Below are 25,765 nucleotides of genomic sequence, written 5' to 3'. Positions count from 1 at the left end.
GGAACGAATGGAATGAAGGCAACAGTTGTCGAGATATTTTCATTCACCCATTCATTCAATTCGCGCCAGCTCTGTGAACCAACCTGTACACTAGGATAATAATAATAACTAATGTACAGAGTCGTCTGGGCTCATTGGTCGACTGCATCCCGCACTATTAACACAGTCACCAAGTAAAATATTACCAACATACAAATTAAAACTGTAACATTTTAGGCAAAGACACTTTTTGAATGCTGATACTGAAAAATAAAACCATTTACTATGAGACCAACCCCAGTTTTGTTCAAAATCTGCAGTACATATCAATTATTTATATAGGCACCTTTTTTTTCGAATTCAAGGTAGGTCTATTCTTTAGGCTTCAGGAAAAGTAAAGGTCTATGAGTTACATTACATGTTTCAGTTTTTACCATGGGATTTCAAATAAATAATGTGTAAAATTGTATACAGATTTAAAAATTTGATTGTGTCGTCATAACGCTTGGCATGCCTTTCGTTGGCCGCGTGCGACACCATACTTGAAGTATGCACCAGACAACGTGTAGTGGTTCATGCTAAACGGTCGGATGGGAATGGTCAGCATCGTCGTTCGATGTCGGCGGCCAATCGTAAAGTTCTCGTATAATATTTAGACGCAAGTCACATGAATCTAATAGGTTCATTAGGTTGATGTGTGTCCAAAGGGCAAATTGTCTAGAGAAACAGGTCACTTCACAAGACTTGCCACCAATGGAATGAAAGAGTGAATGAAAATATCGGTGTGTGACGTGAGTGTGTGACAGATTAATCAATAAAATACATAGTGCCTTTTGACAGTTACGACTGTATAACCGATGTTACTCACAATAAAAGTTTCGTTAATTCCATTCGTGGCATCTTTCGTGAATCAACCTGTAGAACGGGCTACACAGACTCGGAAACGGAGTCAAAGATTCTTTTCACGATGTTACAATCGGCCGCAGACAATTAGTGTAAGGCCTGAGTGGACTCTCGGTAGGACGCTATCGACTCAGGGCACTTGTATGATCTTCAATTGTTTGACATGCACGCCGCACGCCCCGCCCTCCAATATGATGAGCGTGCACTCAGGCGTTACACTTATACAGAACCGTCGACCAATCAGCCCAGGCGACGGGGTGGTCGTCAGCGGACAGAGCGGCCGAGCGCGCGCAGGAGCGCGGCGCGCCCCTAGCGTTTACCGTTGTTGTAGGAGAGTAACCGCAGCGGCGCCTTGAAGTTGGCCGCGGCTTGCTGCTGGATCTGGTACGCGAGCGGGTGGATTTTGAAGCCGTATAGTCTGCAATACAAATTGGATTATAAAACAGCTGTTTTAGCTTTGTAAGACCTAGACCTAGATATATTTTTACAGTGCGTCATCATTCAATTACTTGAGGTCGGCGTAGCATGTCTTTTTCTTCCATACCTCTCTATCGGACGTCATCTCATCTCATAAATACATATTAAATATTGTAGGACTTCTTACACAGATTAACTATTCGAAACCCATATGTCAAAATAGGAACACTCAAATTTGAATAATACCAAAACTAGTTAAGGTGTCATTTAAATTTTTGACCTTGTGAGCCAACGGGTCCTGAAAGGTTAACTGAGTCCCACGGTAAGCTGAAGAAGGCTTGTGTTGCGCGTACTCACTCAGACAACAATATATGTATATAATATACAAATACTTATTTACATAGAAAACATCCATGGGTCAGAAACAAATGTGTGCTCATCACACAAATAAATGCCCTCACCGGGATTCGAACCCGGGACCGCGGCTTAGCAGGCAGGGTCACTGCGCGCTAGGCCAGACCGGTCGTCACATCTCGTCTCGTCATTCACTTGCATCCGTTTCGTATCTCTCGCACAGTCCATTCATCTTTTCTTCGGCTTTCCTCTCCCGCTATTTACACCTACATCACCGCACTAGTTAGGTAATGAGCTCATTACGCAACTATGTAAATGATTGAAATGGCAATATGTACTGTAAAACGTTAAGGGGCTCCACACGCTTTTCATAGATTTTTGACAAGTTTTGAGTTAAAACTCCTAAATTTGCACTACAGATAGAATTATAAGACCAACGGACATCGGTTCTTCAATATTTTATCTTTATTCGTAAGAGCCATATTTTGAAAAAAAGTTATACTTATTTTTTTATGAATTGTTTAAACATGGTCTAAAAAAACACTCTTATCGAAATTTGATTTTAGTGAAAGGTCTTACATACATGAAATCTACATGTTTGGATTCACCTTAGACTTTTCAAAAAATTCAAGAGAGATTTTAATTTTATAAAGTAATTAAAACAAAATTTACGAGGGCTGATTGGAAAGTTCGCGGCCTGACCATTAAAAAAAAACTTAGTTTCTTTTTTCTGCCGTCATTTTGAACTGTCATTATTTAGTTGTCATCCCGCGAAATTTTAATTAAATGCAATATTTTAAAATAAGTTTTTCCTCTTACGATGGTAAAAAAGTGGGCAGCTGAATTCAAGCGTGGACGAGTCAGTATCGCAGATGACCCTCGCTCCGGGAGGCCAACTACTGCGACCAATCCAAATAATGTGGCAACTGTATGCAAAATGATAATCCAAGACCGACGGTTAAAAGTGAGAGAAATAGCCGACATCGTAGGCATCTCCTATGAAAAAACTCAAAACATTATAGTTAACGATTTAGGGTTTTCCAAGGTGTCGGCGAGATGGGTTCCAAAGCTCCTTTCAGTGGAACAAAAAATCACTCGTCTAACAATTTCACGCGACTGTCTAGACCTGTATGAAGCTGACCCTCAAGACTTTTTGGACATATATGTTACTGTGGATGAGACTAAACAGCAATCAAAACAGTGGGTTCGTGCTGGATCTCCGCCACCCAAAAAGGCAAAGGCCATTTTGTCGGCAAATAAAGTTATGGCATCAGTGTTCTAGGACGCAAAGGGTGTAATAATGGTTGACTATCTCCAAAAAGGTACGACTATAAACTCGGACTATTATTGCGAACTTTTACGTCGATTACGTCGACTTTTACGTCGACTTTGAAAGTAAAAAGACCTGGAGTGCTGACAAAGAAAGTTCTTTTCCACAGAAATTCATAATTGCGGGTTTGAATTATTGCCGCATCTGCCTTATTCACCCGATTTGGCACCATCGGACTTCCATTTATTTCCAAACTTAAAAAAACACATGGGTGGTAAGAAATTTTTGACCAACGACGAGGTCCAAGCTGAAGTGGATACCTATTTTGAAGGCCTGGAGGAATTTTTTTTTAAAAGTGGTATAATGGCTTTGGAATCCAGATGGAATAAGTGCAAAGACCTTAACGGGGACTACGTAGAGAAATAAAAATATTATAAAAAAACTTTGGTTTTGATTTCATACTTAAGCCGCGAACTTTTCAATCATGCCTCGTATGACCAAAAAACCAGTTTATGGCCCCAAAATTTTTCAACTTTGATGCCAAATATCACAGAAACAATGAGCTGTCAAGTAATTATGAGCTACAATTTTGTTTAAAGACGATGCTGTTAATATGATAGGCCTTAGAAACTATCATAATATCAGGGGCGGCTCACTCTGCGATTCTATCGCCGCGCTACAAGTACATTCTGGCGGCCGCGAGTTCGCGGCCTACTCAGGGGTGGCGCGCATTCTCACGGAACGCACGTTCACACTTTCTGTAGTTACTTTACGTCGCGAGTTTTTTTTAGGGTTCATATGCGTTGTCCGCGTGTGGAATGGCTAATAAAGCTTAAATAAATATCATGAATAAAATAAATACCATAAGACATTTTTACACAGATCTACTATTGCTTAAGTCCCCCGGAAAGGTTCAATAAGGCTTGTGATGTTGGAACTTAAACAAAAATATATAAACACTATATATATACCTAGAAAGTACCCAAGACCTGAATAGAATAGTATAACATTTTATCTGAGTATTAATTCGCAACCCTATCGCCGGACGCCGCGCACGTGCGGCTCGTTTCTTTGTAAGAATTTTGTAGGCATTTAAAAAGGCGGCACGTCGTGAACATCAAAGCAGTGGGCCTTCTGTACTTGTACTATTATATATTCTGTGATAATATCAATAAATTCAAATCGAAGGTCATTAATGCAGGTAACGCCCTTAAATCGTGTACATTTAATACACTCCCTTCGGTCGTGTTTCAATTTATCGCCAGTCGTTTCGAATTCCGTCTTATATACTTTTTTTTTATGGGACAGGAGGCAAACGAGCAGACAGGTTGCCTGATGGTAAGCGATCACTGCCGCCCATGGACACCAGAAATACTAATCAGATTTCCCTTGATTGGAGAATGTTCGCCCTGCCGAACGACATGGACCTTTGACCCTCTTTTTGTATTTTTTTCCGAGTCAGAATCAAGAGGCTTGAACTCACGACTATGACCATTTTCTGCCGAATTAAGGGTTAATTTGTGTCGCTTAACTTCAAACTTGGGTAAATCCATTCTGCTATAAGGTTGATTATCTTTCAGATCATATTACATTTTTTATATATTGAACCTTAAAGCAAAATGGATTTACCCAAGTCTGAAGTTAAGCGACACATTTGGAACTTTCCTTTTACCATCCTCCTTGCGTCATCCCGACATTTGCCACGGCTCATGGGAGCCTGGGGTCCGCTTTGACAACTAATCCCAAGATTTGGCGTAGGCATTCGTTTTTACGAAAAGGTACTGCCATCTGACCTTCCAACCCGAAGGGTAACTTGGGCCTTATTGGAATTAGTCCGGTTTCCTCACGATGTTTTCCTTCACCGAAAAGCGACTGGCAAATATCAAATGACATTTCGCACATAAGTTCCGAAAAACTCATTGGTACGAGCCGGGGTTCGAACCCGCGACCTCCGGATTGAAAGTCGCGCGCTCTTACCGCTAGGCCCCCAGCGCTTTCGTTTATTTCTACTAAATTCAAATATAATTTTATTAGTATTTGTACAAATACGCCGGTACTTACGAGATTAGGTAAATCAGTCTAAAATAAATTGCCTTTACCTAGAGATTTGCCCCGTGACTTCTTGACTAACCGCTTTTAACAGACTTCTTTTAGAACTTAATGTTTCAGAAAGTTTAAGAGGTTTTAATACAAAAGGTCATGGTTTACAACAATAGCATATTGAGAAGAATAAACAACCTGGTTTTGTTGATTTACGTTAACTTTAAGATTTTTTACGTCAAATAAAATTAATTTCTCTAATAAACTAGTTTCTTGACTCTTAATTCATACTCTTAATGTTATTGAGTTTTTCAAAATCATCATCATCATCATTCGCCTGCCCTTATCCCATTCATTTGGGGTCGGCGCAGCATGTCTTCCGCTTCCATACCTCCCTATCATCCGTCATTTCATCATTCACTTGCTTTCGCTTCATATCATCTCTCACGCAATCCATCGACCTTTTCCTCGGTTTTCCTCTCCCGTTACTTCCTTCCACACTCATTCGCAATGCCTTTCTCGTCACATGACTTTCATCCCTTCGCATCACATGCCCATACCATGCCAGACGATTAGCTCTTACTTTTTCTACTATCGGTGCAACTATCAGGCTTCCTCTTATATACTCATTCTTTATCTTATCCACCCTTGTCACGCCACACATCCATCTTAACATTCTCAACTCTGTTACATGCAATCTCTTTTCATCCATCACCTTTAGGGCCCAGCACTCTGACCCATACATGACGACAGGTCTGATGATGGATTTATAAATTTTACCCTTCAATCGAAGAGGCATCAGACTATTTTGACAAATGAATTATTGAATGTTATGTTTCTCTAAATATTATGTTTTGTTATTGCATGCATGTGAATATTATGTTTTGATCTTGTGTGCCTAGATTTAAGATTCAAACACAATGTAATATTGTTAATGAATAAATAACTATGAACTATGAACTATGAACATCCGGGCGTCGCAAATAGTTCCCGTAACCTGTCTCCATTTCATCCACCCTGTGCTAATCCGGTTTTTCACGTCCCGGTCGATATCGCCATCGCACTGTACGAGCGAGCCAAGGTACTTGAAGTCGGAGCAGACCGGCAATAAAGTGCCATCGAGTTCTATGGCAGCAAAACTAGAGAGACCGCCGAAATCACAGAACATATGTTCTGTTTTAGATCTGCTGATCTTCAAGCCAACATTCTCCAGCCTTTGCCGCCATGTCTCGAGTCTGCTCTGTACCTCGTGTCCGTCTTCACCGACAAGCACAATGTCATCGGCGAAAAGCATACACCAGGGTACATCCTCCCGTATGTCCGACGACAAGGCGTCCATAATAAGCAGGAAGAGGTACGGGCTTAGAGCCGATCCCTGATGCATGCCCACCGCGACACTGAACCTGTCGGTGGTGCCGGCAGCTGACCGGACGCGTGTACAACATTGGTTGTACATTGACCGAATTAGCTCCACATACTTCCCAGGCACGCATTTCTCTTTCAGAGCCCACCACAAAACCTCTCGGGGTACGCGATCGTATGCTTTTTCGAGGTCAACAAACACCATATGCAAGTTCTTTTTTGCACGTCTGTATTTTTCGCACAATTGGCGAAGTGCAAAAATGGCGTCTGTAGTACTTCTCCCCGGCATAAACCCGAACTGGTTTTGTGTTATATTACTCTCTTCTCTCAGGCGTCTCTCTATCACTTTTTCCCATAATTTCATGGTATGTGACATGAGCTTTATTCCTCTGTAGTTGTTGCATTCCTGTACATCCCCCTTGTTTTTGAAGATGGGCACCAGTAAACTGTCGCACCATTTATCGGGGATAGTTTCTTCGTGCAACAACTTATTGAAGAACAAAGTCAGCCACATACATCCATCCTCACACAACAACTTTCATACTTCTCCTGGTATGTCGTCTGGTCCTACCGATTTTCCATTTTTCATACTTCTCACTGCCGTTCTTACCTCATCCATACATACATCTCTCACTGCACCCATATTTATCGGCTTGTGATGCAATACCCTGCTCCTATCATTTTCTTCATTCATCAACCTTTCAAAGTATCCTTTCCAACGTCCTCTTATATCATCATCTTTCGTTAGCACCTTCCCTACATCATCTTTCACACATTTTATGTGGGATATATCACGAGAACTTCTTTCTCTAGCTTTGGCAAGACGATACAGCTGTTTTTCTCCTTTGGGACTGTCTAAGGAGTAATACAATTTGTCCTGTGCTGTTGATTTGGCAATAGCAACTGCACGTTTTGCCAACTTTTTAACCGACTTCAAAAAAGGAGGAGGTTCTCAATTCGACTGAATGTTTTTTTTTATTTTTTTTTTGTATGTATGTTATTCGATATCTCCGAGAATCATGGACCGATTTTCAAAATTTTTTTTTCATTCGATCAGGTATAACCTCGAGATGGTCCCATTGGCACCAAGTCGGGGTCTGATGATGGGATCTTGGAGAAATCGGAGGAACTCCTCAAATGTTATAGGCACATGTAATGTTTTTAGTGTATTTTTCAAGGTACACCAGTATTTACGCCTGATGGTGATAACTTTATGTGGCTGAGCTGATGATGGAAGGTCAACTCCTCAATGGTTAGGAGTTAAAGGATAATTCTTTCACTACTGTACATATATTCGGACTGATACATAAAATATCAATAGGAACCACTAAAAATCAACAAATAAATAAACTTTTTAACAAAAAATAAAACCGCCTTCAAAAATGAGCGCGTTACAAAACACGGAGAAACTAAAAAGCAAAAAATAATAAACCTTTGAATTCAGATTTCTTATCGGATTGCAATAATCTAAACATCCAAATTATAAACAAATCAATTATTTTTGGAGTCGGTACCAGCCTGCGTATGGTTGGGTGGTGCAAACAGGAATAGCAAGGCGATGAACAGGTCTGGTACCGACTACAAAAGTAATTGATTTGTTTATAATTTGGATGTTTAGATTATTGCAATCCGATAAGAAATCTGAATTCAAAGGTTTATTATTTTTTGCTTTTTAGTTTCTCCGTGTTTTGTAACGCGCTCATTACACTCTAAGTAGGCACTCCTTTTTATGGCCTTTTCAGCCGTTTCCTGTCCAGTTTTAACCTTCTGCCATGCTTTAAATGCCTGTTTTTTTTTCTTTTAATACATTCTGCACTTCCTCGTTCCACCACCACGTTTCCTTGTCTATAATACCTTTTCCCTTCGATTCCCCTAACACTTCTTTTGCTACTATCCTTATAAAGTTTGAGTTTTTCAAAATATACATTTATTTAATGGCTCAATAAGTGTTAATCCACATATGACTTCATAGTATTATTTATTATGACATGTGCCGTCAGATACTTGACACTATAATGTTTAAGGATCTCACAGACTATTTATTATGTATGAAAACAATAAAAAACAGTACATTTCGTTACTAGTGCGGGACGTATGTCATTAATTCAAGAGTCCGGAGACATCTCAGGGTGTCCACTACTAAACCCAAAAAAAATACCTGACTTTTCCCTGACTTTCCATGACCATTTAAGAAAATTTCCCTGACCAATTTCATTCTATGATGACATTTTTAAATTTTTTAACACTTTTGCTCAGGATTGCAAAAAAAACCGGTTTTTTGGCTTGGAAAAAAAACCTGAAAAAAAAAGCGGTTTTTTTAGGGTTCCGTACCTCAAAAAGGAAAAACGGAACCCTTATAGGATCACTCGTGCGTCTGTCTGTCCGTTTTTTAGGGTTCCGTAGTCAACTAGGAACCCTTATAGTTTCGCCATGTCTGTCTGTCCGTCCGTCCGTCCGTCCGCGGATAATCTCAGTAACCGTAAGCACTAGAAAGCTGAAATTTGGTACCAATATGTATATCAATCACGCCAACAAAGTGCAAAAATAAAAAATGGAAAAAATGTTTTATTAGGGTACCTTCCCCTACATGTAAAGTGGGGGCTGATATTTATTTTCATTCCAACCCCAACGTGTGATATATTGTTGGATAGGTATTTAAAAATGAATAAGGGTTTACTAAGATCGTTTTTTGATAATATTAATATTTTCGGAAATAATCGCTCCTAAAGGAAAAAAAAGTGCGTCCCCTCCCCCCTCTAACTTTTGAACCATATGTTTAAAAAATATGAAAAAAATCACAAAAGTAGAACTTTATAAAGACTTTCTAGGAAAATTATTTTGAACTTGATAGGTTCAGTAGTTTTTGAGAAAAATACGAAAAACTACGGAACCCTACACTGAGCGTGGCCCGACACGCTCTTGGCCGGTTTTTTTTACCTTTATGTTAACTATTAAACTTTAATTTGGTTTTATAAAACTAACATTAACAAAATCTGTAGTTGGTAGTTGGGCGTTTTTCAAAATAAATCTCGAATATCGAATTTCACCAGATCTGGACGTGTTTGGGCTCATTCTTCTCAGAATTATGAGTTGATTCGATCCCGACGATAAAAAAATGGTGAATTTCGATATTCGAGATTTATTTTTGAAAACGCCCAGTTATCGCCATTTGCTTTTGGCTATACCAGTGCCGGCCTGTGCACTCTATCAGAGTAGAGCGAGTTTGAGTTTCGGCGCCCTTAGATAAGCCACGCTAGAAAAAAAAAGCGCAGCGAGCGCGAAATTTTTTCTCTTTTGTCAGAGTCAGGATGCCCATTTAGGTGTTTTGCCACTACATGTCTTTAGGTTTCAAAGTGATTTGAAGTTATTTTATCGTCAGGCTTATTATCCTCCTATGCTCCTTTGACTCGTACAAAATTGCACCTCTATGTGACGTTTTGCGCCATTGGCTTTATGAGGAACTCCACTTTGGATTGTCAGATAGATATTTATTATGATTCGGTCAAACTGTGTTTTTTGAAAATAAAAAAATTAAATCTAAATAAAACGAAATGCGGTTTGATACCTTACGGTAAGGTGCTTTGGTACCATACTACATTAAAGTTTAGCTGGATTTAATTTTTTTTAATTTCCCATACATTCGAACACAACTTGACCGAATCATTAGAATTTGGACAGCGACGTTACTTTGTCGTTTTCACGTCGCCCTAGCAAAAGCACCTACCTTACGAATGTTGTACATGGTGCAGACATTGTGGTGAAACTTTACAGTTAATCTGAATCACAATAACTGAATTTATTCCCGACCCCCTTCGCCATTTTGGAATATGTGGGTGGGCCACGCAATGTAAAAAAAATCTGGATTTTCCGCATTTAGGATTTTGGGCCGGATAAATTAAGGTCAGCTAGAGCATGAAGATATCCCTCATTAGCAATCACTGGGATCTAGGCCAGGTATACTTGTCATAAAAAGTCTAAAGAGACAATTCTAAGTTGCCTTAAAATCACTAGGTATCGGGAATCCATCTTTGCTGTCATGGATGTGGCCAACCCAAGAAATCATATTAAGTTTTCCATACTTTTTTTTTTTTTTTCTTGGTGCATTTCTATGACTTTCCCTGACTTTCCATGACCACTATGAGTTTCCCTGACTTTCCTTGACTTTCCAGAAAGTGGACACCCTGCTGATCTTGACACGAGCCGAAAAAAGAGTGGCAATACTCGGGACGAGTGAAGAATGTCATCCCGGCACGTGTAAGTGACCGGCCACATCTAAGAGACGCATGTCCTGAGGTGCGGAACGGACGTCCGCGCCACGCCCCCTGAATGTAATTCAAAAAACGTCTCCTCAGTACATTTTGTATAGGAAGGACGTAAGACGCGCCGCCAAGACGTTTTTTTGAATTACATTCAGGCGGCGTGGCGCGGACGTCCGTTGCGCGCCCCGAGACACGCGACGCTTAAGTGGGAACGCTGCCTAACGAACGACGTTTTTAAATACTGTTGAGTTTAATACAGAGGACCAGGCCTTAGTAGAAACGGCGTAAGTTACCACCTAATTTAGATAATTAAGTGTTACTTTCCCGATTTATGAATAGTTAATTTCATTTGCAGCTGTAGTTCAAATAAACAACACGACTCACGTTACTTTTACGTGGATTCACCTACGTACGTACGTACACAGTACAGATGTAGTGCGAAAAGCTTTTCTTTCGTATTCTTACGGAAACGTACGAACGTGTCTTGCTATTTCAGTCAGTCTCAGTACAAGACGCACTGAACTAGCATGACAACTACGAAAGTTTCCGGAAAAATACGAAGGAAAATAAAATCAGTTCGCAGTACGTCTGTATGTAGAGCAAGTTACCTCGGCACGAACTGCACGGTGGCCCTCTTGGGCCGGTACTCGGGGTGCACCATGAACACCATGTGCGGGAAGCCGGTGCCGAAGTACGCGCCGTCCGTGTGGTGGTGTCGCGACGACTTGGGCGTGTACACGTCCATGCACTTCGGGCAGTACACCTTCACCATGGCCTCACCGGGAACGTCCGACAGACCTGGGAGCAAATTTTACGTTCAGGACCTAAAAGGAACTGAAACTCGATCGTCCTTGGCCAACGTTATGACGATACGATACAGGTCAATTCTCCATACAAACGCTCTCGACTATTTCCTCCCTGATGGTTTTTGAAGATAGAGCAATGATTTTTTCAACACAGATTATTATTATTTTTATCTGTGTCAGACCGTTTTCATTTTTTTGCTATTTTTATTTTAAAAGACGCTAGAGCCAATCAAAAATTTCTAAAAACGGCCTTTTTTCAATATGACTCAAAAAAAGGTGTGATATCTACTCAAGATCGGTAACAATTAGCCAAAAAATCTAAACGGTCTGACACAGATTTTTCACTGTTATTCAGATTCTCAAATTTCGTTCCGTTTAAATAAGTTTTGAAGGAGGAAACAGTCGAAAGCGGAACCTCGATTTTAAAGATTTTTTTCGATAAATCTAGTTAATAACACTAGTATACAGCGTGTGTATTCCATACGGGCGAATATTTGAATAACGATTAGTATTGGACCTAAGGAGCCTAACTACAACTGGTTTTTTTATTGAATAGATGAGATATTTTTTTTCATACACAATAATTTAGCACGCAATGTATTACGTCCACATCAATTAGCGTACCTACCTAAACGTCAATACGACATGACGTTTATGTCATGTCAAGTTAATATGGACGGCGTACAATCTGCTTGGTCAGATTTAAAAAAATAATTACTCTTAAATTAATAACACTTTTTAATAAAATGATTATACTATATGATTTGTATGGTTAGATTAGATACTATAACTGGATACATTATTCGCCCGTATGGAATCCACACGCTGTATTTAACTGAAATTCCCAAATTGAAAGGGGGACTCCTTTCCATTTTAGCATTTCCCTAAACCTATCGACTCGGAATAGGTTTTAGCCGACCAAAAATCGCTTATCAGTATGAAGACGCTTACGCGGCGCTTGACGCTGCCGTACGCATGTTCATACTAAGTTCGTTCGCACGTTCTACGATAGGTTTGGGGAGACCCTAAGTCTCCTACATTAATAGTCGGGTCCACACAGAGCCAGGCACGTCACGAGGCAGTGTGCTCGCATGTTAGCAGGTTTCTCGACCGAGCAAAACGCGCTCACTGCCGCGATCGAGGCACGTCTAAATAGAACGTTTGCCGGGCGAGGCAATTGCCTCGCGACATTCCTTGCTGTGTGCGCCCGGCTTACATTGGCAGGCGGGCGGGCGAGGTGAATCATTTTGACCTTCGTTGTAAAGATGCTTACGATAGTTTTATAGTTCCATTTCTTCCAAAACAGTTCCTTAGCAGATATTGCGAACATGTTAGATGATTTACAGCTACATACTGCAAATCATATTCCGGCACCGCTGTAAAACTCATGCCTATCAGGAAGTGTCCAGACATTAACCCGGATAGGCTACTTGCCTCCTAGTCAAATCAGCTTCTTTTTAAGAACTTTCTAAACGAATTTGAACAACTTGCTAATATGGAATTTATATGAAATCGAATGAGGAGGCACATTCAAAGGTTATGACAGATGGCGCAACCTTAATAATCTATTGCACAGATAAAGAATTTCAACCGTGAGAGCAAGAAGATATTTTTCTCTCTCTCTCTCACATATGAATGACAGTGACATGCCTAGCCACTTACACAGGCGCCGCCTGGCGGGATAAAATGTCAGTGTGCCTCCTCATTGAGTGACGTCACAGTCAACTCAGTTACTTTATATATATTTCTACCTGACTTATTAAATATAAATTAAAAAAATAACTTCTGTCCATGCATGGTTTTTTTTTAATTATCTGATGCTTTATTTCGTGCATGGTATAAAACATTTTTTAACCCCCGACGCAAAAACGACGGGGTGTTATAAGTTTGACGTGTCTGTCTGTGTGTATGTCTGTCTGTCTGTTTGTCTGTCTGTCTGTCTGTCTGTCTGTCTGTCTGTCTGTCTGTCTGTCTGTCTGTGTGTGTGTCTGTCTGTGGCATCGTAGCTCTCGAACGGTTGAACCGATTTTGATTTAGTTTTTTTTGTCTGAAAGCTGAGTTAGTCGGGAGTGTTCTTAGCCATGTTTCATGAAAATCGGTCCACTATGTCGCGGTCGGGGGTTTTTTCAAAATTTTAATTTTGTGGTTAGGTTATCTCCACACTAGCTCGGAAACACGTGTCGTGTTTTGTCCTTTAATACCAGCGGGTAAAAACGCATTTTATCCACTAGTGGGTAAAGTAAGTTGACCTTGAATAAAGTCAAATTAACTGCTTTAAAATTGATAAAAGTATGTGAATCTAGTAATAAAGATGATTTACCACCTGTGGAACTACTGGAAGCAGTGATAAACGCATTTTTTGCGTTGTAGTTTCCTCGCTATAGTGTGAGGAGAAAAGTTTTGTGTTACACTCGGGCTCGGGTGCTAATGTATTTTACTTCTCGTGTGGTAAAAAACTCGCAAGTTCAGGATTCTATTCTCGATCCACTCGCTTCGCTCGTGGTTCAACTATAGAGTCCTTTCACTTGCTCGTTTTTCAATTCCACCCTCGGCGTTAAAATACAACTTTGCCGCCTTGTAGAACAAATAACTATTATACAGTAATATTATTGTATAGTCAAGTTCCCTATTGCACAAAATGGCCGTGAGTTTATAATGGCTTCAATTTTACACAAAAACGTCGGAGTTCCTTAACCTTTTCAGTGTTGTATAGGTTTCACTTGCAAAATATCTTAAGAATTGAAATCCACGTCCATTTTAATCTTTGATACAGTATTGACGTCAATCTGTTGTCTAGTTGTGTCATTTCGATAGTATCGTTTTTGAGAGGTACCATAATCGTATGCATCAAAGGTACAGATGTCGAAGCTTTGTCACCGACAACACGCACGAGGAACATTTAGATGACACGCGAAAACGCATGCTATTTTAGAAGATACAATGCGGACTATTGAGGATACATAGGTTAGGATTCAGCCGGCCGGGCGATCAAATATTGTATTGTATTGTTTTTATCCATACTAATATTATAAAAGGTAAAGTGTGTGTGTCTGTCTGTTTGTTTTTCCGTCTTTCACGGCAAAACAAAGCGTCGAATTGACGTGATTTTTTAAGTGGAGATATTTGAAAGGATGTGGAGAGTGACATAGGCTACTTTTGTCTCTTTCTAACGCGAGCGAAGCCGCGGGCAAAAACTAGTTCACCATAAAGTAATATTGCATTACATGGTACGTCGTTACAAATAATCAACTTATACATCCTGTTTTTATTGAATTCCGTTAATTTTAAAGGAAAGTTCTTTAGTTCAAGTAGAATTAATTTCTCTAAGAAACTAGCGTCCTAACTCTTAGGCCTGATTTACACGGCGTGCGAACTCGCATACGATTTTAGTTACATTGCGGGCTGTTGAGGTTACATACAATTTTGCACAGCCTCAAATACCGCAATGTAATAAAACTCGTATGCGAGTTCTCGTACCATCTAAATGGGCCCTTACGGTTATCTAATTATTAAAAAAAATAATTATGTTATTTGTTTTGACATTTGCCGTCAGACACTTGACACTGACTTCAATGTTAAGATTAAGGTCCTCTCACACTAATTAATTCATTTATTATGTATGGAAACGAAAAAAAAATATTTTTTTTAATTTAAACCTGTTCCTGATAATGAACCTAACTGCTTGTCGAATTTAACGGAAAACAATAAAAATACGGTGCGGTGCGGGTACATTTAAAGATAAAATTGAAAATATTTGATGACAAGCGAAATAATTATTGATATGTATATCAGATATTTGGAGAGTCCATTTGTTTGTGAATTTCTAGCAAAGAAGTATATGAATAATGAGATTACTGTCATAATGCCTAGACTTCCAAAAAGTGGTTTATCGCGTTGTAATGGAACTTGGAAAAAACGCACATGGTTTAAATCATTTTATTTAATGAGACGTGCAAAATGATCGAGCGGAATCTTATGAAACTTTCAGTAGGAGTGACAGAGATAAAGGCCATACCAGGATAAGCTAAGTTTTTTTATAGGGTTGGCCTTAGACATTGATTCCAGTCTATGCAAAAAGTGCGTCCTCCTATTATTATACCTACTGTCGGCGAAACATGCACTCGTACTTGCCATCTCGATTTTACTCCGTTGCGTAAATTACTTTAAATGTTAAATTAAAACTACTCCAAGAATAAATTGAAAAACAGGAGGCAATCATGATCGCGCTATAAATGATATAACATCAGACCGTCCCTTTTGCACTATTTAACGTTTATCGCGCGACCATGCTATCGGTACTGGTTAATTGTTTTTCTTTTTCAGCTGAAACCGACCGAGAGGTACATTTCATGTGTTTGCAGTTTTAAGGCCGAAACAGAATCTTCGTTCGGACATCGGACACGAATGTTAATTGCTAGCTCATGATGAAAATATGAGTGGCAAGAAAAAGGTGAATAAATTGGGAAAATGTTCTAATGAATAAATTAGCTGGCTGGGTGTTGTTCAGCCGCCATTGAACCAGTGAGCTAGCCGATTGGATATCTAATTTAACCAGTTAACTGACAGGTATAGTTCAATGTATTGACGTTAGTTAGTCACGCTGCTGCAGTGTGACAATGGCCCAAGGACAGACCAGGACCGGATCTCGGCTAGAGCGAGTCGAGGGGCGCCAAAAAGCAAAATAAATAAAAAACAGATTGTACTTATTTTTTTGTGAAAAAGTGACACTCTACCGTGACATTGAGTCAGACTTCAGAGGAACTGTGAATTGATTACACAGTACTGGGGACTGGGAACCTGATGCTAGAATGCATATTTTTATATCTCAATTTTTGTACCTTGAAGTTCATTTGGAATGATATTGAAATTTTGATAAACAAAAACAATAGAAATGTTATAATTTTTTTCATTCTCAGATTAACGCAGAAAAACTTACCAAGCGGCAGCATAGGGTGAGTCTCACAGTAAACTCTAGGGCAATGTCCGAAGTCTCCAGCTTGGAATTTTTCTAGCATCTGACCAATACCTCTGTTGACAACACATAAGACATATTATCTCTATGGCACAGACTACTAGATACAAAACAAAAGAGTTTTTATCACACTCCTTCAGTTCTATGACAGTATGTTTTATTGGTTTCTGCTAACTTTAATGGAAGTTCCTGCAGGTGAATTACAATTTATTTCTCTAAGAAACTGGTGTCTGAACTCTATTATCAACTTATTCAAAAAATTTATTTAATGGGTCAATAAGTGTAGTATAGCCTTTATAACTACTTGACACTTGATTGTTATTCTTAAGGGTGTATCACACTGATTAATTAATTTATTACGTAATGTAAATGATGAAGTTTTTTTTCGAATTTAACAAAAAGTGATATACCAAGTGATTCCTGATAATTAACCTATTGTTTGTATTGTAGTATGGGCGATTTTCCGCAACTCAACGTCTTGCGCTTATTTTGAGTGGCATGTCGAATTTAACGGAGAACAAAATAAACATGATACTGTATATTAAGCCTCCAAATGCCTTGTACACTCAAGGACTTTAATTGCTCAGCCATTTAGGTATCACACCCATTTGTTTTTTAACAGCTTAGAGCTATAACATGTCCAATATAAAGTGAGCTAGAAGTGGCTCAACAATGAAAGTCCTTGACCATACCACAAAGTGAAATTTCACAGTTAACATTGGTAGCAAAAATTTCATGGCCTATGAAATAAAAAAAAAGTTAGTAAATATCATTTGAGCAAAAGACTAACCTGTTGGTCAAAATGTAGCGGGCGTGTATCAGCCCGTACAGTATCTCGGAAGCCTGCTCCACAAGGTCAGACTGGTTGGGGTTCTCGTCCAAGTCATCATCTGTACAATATTACCATCAATGAATTTGCGCTAACATTAGTTAGTGTTGTGAATTTATAGAATTAATACAGTGAGCTGCAAACCTGCATGGAGGAATTATGAATGAATTTATTGATAAATTTGCCATATACTTTTGCTGCTCACCTTACAGACAAAATTGAAACGAGGGACTCAGTCAATCTGTGTAATGTCCTATAAAATATATATATATATATTAATTTTTTTAATTACACCACCAACCTCAACTTTTGAAATGAAACACCAATGAAAACTATGCTCTCATTCACTTCACAACATAAGTGTCATCAAGTTTTTTTTAAGATAAACAAAACATGCAAGACAAGATGATAATAAAAAAATATATAACAAAAATAACTATGCCCCATAATGATGACAATCTTTTAGGAAAATTATTCAGTAACAATAAATTTATGTAATTAATGTGCAGACTAATTTCTGTGTTGTGTAATTTTTTTGCAAATTTAAAATTTTTGAAGTATACACTAAAAACGAAACATACTGAAACAGATTTCTCTCGGAGATAATAAAATTACAGCTAGTAGGCAAGAATAAAAATACGGGTCTTACCAGGCTCAAGGTCCAGGATCATATCCAGGGCTTGTCTGTAGTGCGGCACTTGTTCGTTCAGCCCCGTCAGATTAAATTTATCATTAATATAATCCTCGTCCACCTAAAATAGAACATAACGATCAATAAGGGCATTATCTTCGCGCATTAATGCAATCAGTTTTCCATTATTCGTTTTACTCACCTCGCAAAAGAATTCGTTCCCCCGCAGCCCGCAGAACCATGAAATCCATGATACCTCCTCCGAGCTACTCATTTTCCTGGAACACACAAATATTCACTAACTTGGTTGTCACAATTTCTTGCATACAAAACCAACGCCTGACTGGCCACATTTCATCAAATTCGCATTCCTAAGATTGTAACGATGACTTGAACTATTTGACGCTAATTTTAGATTTAAACTATAATGCAGTGTCTCTAGCAGGACTTACTTGGTCGTAATTGGCGGTTTTTAACGTGTTAAACAGGGAATTAAAGCCGATAAACCTCACCTTTTGGTGCCTTGATTAGCCACGCTTGACGATCTCCTCAGAGGGAGACAATTTCATTCATTCACTGTTTCGTGTAGTGATGCGGATATCCAGCTTTGTCTATGGTCGTTCACAGATAGAGTAGGATGAACACTAGTTTGTTCATGTAAAAATATAAAGTAATAATATTTCATTTATTATTATTGCAGAGATAAAATAATGAATTGGTTTATTCCTTAGTTTTTGTTGCTTGAAATAAATCGAGATGAAGTAATACTTTATCTATGAATCTGAATGAAATGAATGTAAAGAATGAAAGGCGAATGAAAATAAAAATGCACTATAGTGGCACTATATGTGACTTAATGTGACTATATGGGCAGATTGGCACTAACTATATTTTGCCTTTTTGACAAACAGACATGTCTGCAATCTTATTGCAATTTGATTGCAATCTACTGCAATCAAACTGCATTCGATGCTTCTAGGGCACTGGTGGGAAAACTTTTTTCACAGGGGCGAAAATTGTTAGGAACTTGAGAGGGCCAGATTTACACCAAAAATTTATTTTTCCCCCTCACTAGCTCGGAAACGCGTGTTTTATCCTTTAATGCCAGTGGGTAAAAACGCATTTTATCCACTAGTGGGTAAAGTAAGTTGACCTTGAATATAGTCAAATTAACTGCTTTAAAATTGATAAAAGTAGATGAATCTAGGAATTAAGATGATTTACCACCTGTGGAACTACTGGAAGCAGTGATAAACTCATTTTTTGCGTTGTAGTTTCCTCGCTATAGTGAGGGGAAAAGTTTTGTGTTACACTTACACTCGGGTGCAAATGTATTTTACTTCTCGTGTATTGAAAAACTCGCTAAGTTCAGGATTCTATTCTCGAACCACTCGTCGCTTCGCTCGTGGTTCAACTATAAAATCCTTTCACTTGCTCGTTTTTAACCCCCGACGCAAAAACGACGGGGTGTTATAAGTTTGACGTGTCTGTCTGTCTGTCTGTTTGTGTGTGTGTCTGTCTGTGGCATCATAGCTCCCGAACGGATGAACCGATTTCGATTTAGTTTTTTTCATTTGAAAGCTGTGTTAGTCGGGAGTGTTCTTAGCCATGTTTCATGAAAATCAGTCCACTAGGTCGCGGTCGGGGGTTTTTTCAAAATTTTAATTTTGTTACCTGTAAGAATCTTGTTCAATTCCACACTTGGCGTTAAAATACAACTTTGCCCCTTTGTATAACAAATAAATAATTACTACAGTGATGGCCATCATGGCCATGGGACACACTATTTTGAAGGACCTAGTAGAGGACCGAATTAGTACTACCGATGCCTTTTTCAGGCGGCGTAGTTTAGGCGTCACAAAATCAACTATTATAGTCCCGTTCTTCACAAACTACAACAGGGGACCGTTATAACGATCACTCACACTACTTTTAAATCTTTATCTACCCACAGTTGAGTCAAAGTTTCAAAACCATTCTTTTTTTTTTTTTTTCTTCGTCCTTCTGGACAGGCTAGGACCTCAAAACCATTCAGATCAAATTTAGATGCATACCTACTTACGCAATTTGATCTGATTTGCAATCGTATCGTGTACAAATGGACTTGTAAATTTTTGACATATTATAGTTGATACTTGCATAATGAGTTCATTACCTAACTAGTGTGGTAAATAAAATAGCGTCATATGTACTGTAATAGTAGATTACGATACAATTAAGTGCGGTAAAAAGGGAGTTCAAAACGAGTGGCGACACGAAAAACGTACGGTACACGCGTGAAAAGGAAATTCGTGACTCGTTTCGTTTTAAAACAGTCGCTTCGGTCGCGATCGCCACTCGCCTCGAACTTCCTTTTTTCCACACTTGTAACATAATGTACTATTCCATACTAACATAAGGGACCATCCACACACACACGACGCATGTCCTGAGACGCGAAACCAAACGCGGAACGGACGTCAGCGCCACGCCGCCCGAAAGTAATTTAAAAAAAAATCGGCCAAGAGCGTGTCGGGCCACGCTCAGTGTAGGGTTCCGTTAGTTTTCCGTATTTTTCTCAAAAACTGCTGAATCTATCAAGTTCAAAATAATTTTCCTAGAAAGTCTTTATAAAGTTCTACTTTTGTGATTTTTTTCATATTTTTTAAACATATGGTTCAAAAGTTAGAGGGGGGGGGGGACGCACTTTTTTTTCCTTTAGGAGCGATTATTTCCGAAAATATTAACAAATCAGCCCCCACTTTACATGTAGGGGGGGGGGTGCCCTAATAAAACATTTTTTTCAATTTTTAGGGTTCCGTAGTATAGTCAACTAGGAACCCTTATAGTTTCGCCATGTCTGTCTGTCCGTCCGTCCGTCCGTCCGCGGATAATCTCAGTAACCGTAAGCACTAGAAAGCTGAAATTTGGTACCAATATGTATATCAATCACGCCAACAAAGTGCAAAAATAAAAAATGGAAAAAAATGTTTTATTAGGGTACCCCCCCCTACATGTAAAGTGGAGGCTGATATATTTTTTTATTCCAACCCCAACGTGTGATATATTGTTGGATAGGTATTTAAAAATGAGGAAGAGTTTACTAAGATCGTTCTTTGACAATATTAATATTTTCGGAAATAATCGCTCTTAAAGGAAAAAAAAGTGCGTCCCCCCCTCTAACTTTTGAACCATATGTTTAAAAAATATGAAAAAAATCACAAAAGTAGAACTTTATTAAAGACTTTCTAGGAAAATTGTTTTGAACTTGATAGGTTCAGTAGTTTTTGAGAAAAATACGGAAAACTACGGAACCCTACACTGAGCGTGGCCCGACACGCTCTTGGCCGGTTTTATTTATTTTTGCACTTTGTTGGCGTGATTGATATACATATTGGTACCAAATTTCAGGTTTCTAGTGCTTACGGTTAATGAGATTATCCGCGGACGGACGGACAGACAGACAGACATGGCGAAACTATAAGGGTTCCTAGTTGACTACGGTACCCTAACAACTCCACTCAGTATTACATTTTGTATAGGAAGGACGTAAGACGCGCTGGATGGTCCCTAACACGGCCCTTTAAGTTTCGACATGACTATGTATGTTCAGTAGGTACTTGACTGTGTTTACTACTAGGCCTACGTCACAGGCTCGCGGTCGCGCGACTCGCGCGTTTATTACCTACCCGCTAGCAGTTGCCTCGAGGTAACAAGTGATCGAGAGGCGCCACGCGTCCGACTGTGTAATCGCGTGACACGTACCTACTATTCTTCTGAGTTTTACTTAGTAACTTATTTATTATTATTAGATGTTTACGGAATGCCGCCTTTTTAAATGCCTACAAAATTCTTACAAAGAAACGAGCCGCACGTGCGCGGCGTCTGGCGATAGGGTTGCCTATTGATTAAAACGAATTAATACTCAGATAAAATGTTACTAATTATATTCAAGTCTTGGGTACTTTCTAGGTATATATACCGTATGTATATCTTTTGGTTGAAATACCAACATCACAAGCCTTATTGAACTTTTCCGTGGGACTTAATCAATAGTAATTCTGTATAATAATGTTCTATGGTATTTATTTTATTAATTATGTCTATTTAACTAAGCATTATTAGCCATTCCACATGCGGACATCGCATATAATTTTCACGACGTAAAGTAACAATAGAAAATGTGAACGTGCGTTCTGTGAGAACGCGCGCCACCCCTGAGTAGGCCGCGAACTCGCGGCCGCCAGCATGTACTTGTAGCGCGGCGATAGAATCGCGGAGTGAGCCGCCCCTGCTATTAGTTAAACAAAGCGTAGGTATTTGTCGTCTTGCAGGCAAGTGAAGGATCCTGTTACGTTAGTAACTTATTAATAATCTGTGCTACTACTTTGAAGCTAGGAACACACTACGCGGACGTCCGTCGTAAATCGACCGCGGACGGGAATCTGGACAATGGAAATACATAACCGTGCAAACTATCGGTCGACGGACGCGGACTGACACGGACGTCCGATCGAAATCTGGCTCTCTGGATGTTTTGTTCCGTGCACACTGATAGGTCGCGGTCGCGGTCGTTTTACGACGGACGTCCGCGTAGTATGTTCCTAGCTTTACCGTTACCTAGTTTAAGAGGAATTTCCTCCCACGGACGCTTCACTCCTTGTCGATGTTCTCCTTTGTCTATAGTTTGGGGCCTTTGGGATCTTCAAAAAAGGAGTGTACAGATTTTAAAGGGTCGGCTACGGTGCCGCTTACAGGTCGCTACCTCGTAGTGATCGAAGCCACTAATAAAATAGTTCTGTTGAGATGTCGGGAATTATGGTAACGTTTTTTGTAGGTACGTAGCCAAATGGCACATACGCTCACGAAACGAAACGCTCGTAGATATCTATCTCTATCGCTCTTGCGTATTGGCGCGACAGAGCCAGACAATGAGACTACCTTTCGCGGCGTTTCGTTTTCGTTTCGCGTCGCAGAAATGCCCTTCGGCTATGGCACCTGGGGTTGTTACCCCGTATTTAGACAGGATCTACATTGGTATAATGTCGTTTCGGTCGGTTATAATATCGTTTTTTTGGTAGTTATAAATAAAATCTTAAAATGATTGCAATTTTGAGAAAAACGAAAAAAATAATGTAATTTCAAGTTTATTTGTAGACTGCAAAATAAATACAAAGATATTTCCAACTGGAATTATGATTATGTAGGTGAAAATTCGGAAACAAATGCACAATTAAGCTTAAGCTAACACTATAGAAGAGTGCACCTCGATTGCGTCACATAGGACACTTGGACAAACATTTGTTTGCGTCAGAATGCCTCATACTACGCGGCCGCTCCCTTGGTCTCTTGCTGCTCGAATTTGGGGTATTTCCCTTCAACATTGGCCCAGGAGATCCTGCTGTTCGAGAGGTCGCGGACTACGTTTGGTACGTCAGCTAGAGGGAGACGGACTTGCGACATGCTGTCCCGTTCTCTCAACGTCACCGTGTGGGGCTCCTTCGTCGTATCAAAGTCGACCGTGATAGCGTATGGCACGCCAAGCTCATCAGTGCGAGCGTAGCGGCGGCCGATCGAGCCGGAGGAATCGTCGACTTTGTGGGATACATCAGCAGATGTCAACTCTTGAGAGAGCTCGCGCACAAACAGCTGAAACTCGGCGTTGCCGCTCAGTGGCAGCACTGCGCACTTCATGGGGGCGACGGTCGCCGGCAGCGAGAAGTACGTCCTCTGTTCATCACCTTCGCGCATTTTGAAATTGTGCTCCAACAAGCAATATAAAATTCTTCCAACACCAAAGGATGGCTCAATTACGCTAGGTATGATCTCTTCTACATGAATTGTCTTTTCTGACTTTTTAACGCTGACAAGATCGGCTGTAAGCTTGAATTCACCATTTGGTGTAATGAGATTATATGCTCCTTCTGCATCCAGTTGCTTCTGTAGCAGGTCCAAAGCAGCATTATCCATGGCTGCCAGGGTGTCATTGATTACTTTAGCATCTTTCTTGAAAGCTTTGCCAATGGCTGCTTTGTTGGCAACTGCTTCTACAACCACTACTTGTTTAGGAGCTGGCAGTTTCTTTTCAGCAGCTAATCTGACACCTGTAGCTTTAGTATGTTGTGTCAAATCATAAGCAGATCTGTCAGCACAGCCAACACACTCAATCCAGCCATAACTGGACAGGCATTCCGCATCCCAGCAGTCACAGGCGTAGTGAGCCATCTCATTGCCCATATGCTGCCTAAACCTGAGCTTGTTAGCATCAATACCTACTGCTAGCAGGTACAAATGAATTCTAGCCATGAAGTAACCAAGGGTTTCATTGTTGACTGTACCTCTGGCCACAGCTTCCCCAATAGTGACAATCTCAGCTGGCCGCCCCTGTTCCTGGTTGTCAGCAGAGTACAGTAACATCTTAGTGTCTTTGACTGCCTCAAACTTGGGATGGTCTTTGGAGTCACAGAAGTGCTCAATCTCACACATGGTGAATTCTCTCACTCTGAGCAGACCAGAGCGGGGAGAAATCTCATTTCTGAATGAGTTACCAATCTGTGCTGCAGCAAATGGTAGGCGGCCCTGGTTGAATTCTAAAAGTCGCTTGAAATTGACAAATATGCCTTGGGCAGTTTCAGGCCTAAGGAAGCCCTTGATTAGGCCAGATGGGCCAATTTGAGTATTGAACATGAGATTGAACTCAATAGGTGGTGTCAGCTCATTCCCACTGATGGGAGACTTCATTTCGAACCTCTTCATAAGTGCAGCCATCTCATCAGCAGTCATGCCATCAAGCTTCACAAGGATATCTTCAATCTCTGCTTTGAGCTCAGGCTTTGTGTTCTTCTCACTCTTGATCTTCTCCAAATGCGCCTTGATCAAGTGGTCCAAGCGGAAGCATTCTCCAGATTTGACATCTTTAGTCATCAGGTCAGCAAACCTCTCTACATGCCCGGAAGCCTTCAGTACAGGTTCAGGTGTAAGAATAGAGCAGTCCACTTCCAACATTTGTTCATGGAGGATGAAGTACTTTCTCCACAGCTGAATCATGTTGCTTTTTAGCGCGCATCCCATCGGCCCGAAGTCGAACTGACCAGTGATACCTCCATAGATGGCGAAGGATTGGTCGTAAAAGAATCTTCTCTTGATGAGATCCTCCATCTTGGCGCGATCGAAAGATTCTTCAGTAGGCGCCAGCGCTAATTCTTTGTCTTCCAGAATTTTTTTCCTAGCTTTGAGTTCGGCAACGGCTTTCTTCACGTCGATTTCAGGAGCCTTGTCTTCTTTTAGTTTACGCACCAAATCTCCCTGCTCCTTCACGCTCGCGCGGAGCGGCGCCAGAATCTCCTCGATCTTGGGGTCACCCATTATTATTTCACGAAGAGGATTGGGTATTTTGATCTTCCTGTGGACCTTATTGCTGCCCCACTGCTGTAGCTGGTGCGACAGACGGCGCGGTGTTACGACAACTGGCAAAAGTTTACTAAGTACACTACACTTATTAAATAGGGAGGAAAGGTTTCTCATTTATATGAAGTGTGTGCGTTTACATATTATTCACATATGTTCACCGGTAATTAGGGTTTTGTTCGCGTGGTAGCTGACGGTGAAAGAACGTGAGTGATGAAATTCATAAGCCACGTTCACGATACATTCTTTTGCAACAGCTGTCAAACTTGTGCTACGCTGCGTTCATGTACGGGAACATTTTTTTATGTCGAAACGATAAATCAGGTCTTTCGGGGTCTTAAAATTCATGTAATTCATCTCTGTAACGAACATAACAGATAAGTCCTAAATAAAAATGAAAATAGTAGAAAAATAATCCGCTATCTAAACTTTTATTGGGCCATTTTATGTGCATCCAAACAAGCTTTACGACGCGGCAACAAGCCATGAAATCAATTTTGTGCGTCTGTTGTATGGCAACATTTGTTTAACTATCTCTTTCACTCTTTAAATCACAG

General features: G+C 40.0%; 2 protein-coding genes across 5 annotated transcripts in view; both read right to left on the bottom strand.

Moving 5' to 3' along the window:
• The window catches only part of LOC125240419 (casein kinase II subunit beta), a 29,843-nt gene extending 10,190 nt beyond the window's left edge, over nt 1-19,653 (bottom strand). Inside the window, exons 1-7 of one of the 4 annotated variants that reach the window (XM_048148302.1) lie at nt 19,497-19,653; nt 18,025-18,100; nt 17,841-17,943; nt 17,153-17,252; nt 16,327-16,418; nt 11,193-11,382; nt 1,203-1,300 (exon numbers count right to left, since the gene is read on the bottom strand). In XM_048148302.1, the coding sequence (XP_048004259.1) occupies nt 1,203-1,300; nt 11,193-11,382; nt 16,327-16,418; nt 17,153-17,252; nt 17,841-17,943; nt 18,025-18,100; nt 19,497-19,597 (760 nt within the window). In that variant the 5' untranslated portion in view covers nt 19,598-19,653. Of the gene's footprint in view, nt 1-1,202; nt 1,301-11,192; nt 11,383-16,326; nt 16,419-17,152; nt 17,253-17,840; nt 17,944-18,024; nt 18,101-18,274; nt 18,433-19,496 lie in introns of those variants that run through there. The other 3 variants (XM_048148303.1, XM_048148304.1, XM_048148305.1) reach the window with 3 other exon arrangements.
• A 3,279-nt stretch (nt 19,654-22,932) lies between these two features.
• LOC125241554 (glycine--tRNA ligase) lies at nt 22,933-25,424 on the bottom strand. The gene has a single exon (XM_048150091.1). It carries the CDS (start codon nt 25,323-25,325, stop codon nt 23,127-23,129), a length of 2,199 nt encoding a protein of 732 aa, XP_048006048.1. The 5' UTR covers nt 25,326-25,424; the 3' UTR covers nt 22,933-23,126.
• Nucleotides 25,425-25,765: the final 341 nt, after the last annotated feature.

The sequence above is a fragment of the Leguminivora glycinivorella genome, chromosome Z, assembly GCF_023078275.1.
Source record: "Leguminivora glycinivorella isolate SPB_JAAS2020 chromosome Z, LegGlyc_1.1, whole genome shotgun sequence".
NCBI classification, from domain to species: domain Eukaryota; kingdom Metazoa; phylum Arthropoda; class Insecta; order Lepidoptera; family Tortricidae; genus Leguminivora; species Leguminivora glycinivorella.
This window is presented reverse-complemented; position numbering and strand designations above follow the sequence as displayed.

Coding starts and splice junctions, on each gene's coding strand:
- LOC125241554 (XM_048150091.1), bottom strand. CDS start 25,325: ATGAGAAACCTTTCCTCCCTATTTAATAAGTGTAGTGTACTTAGTAAA.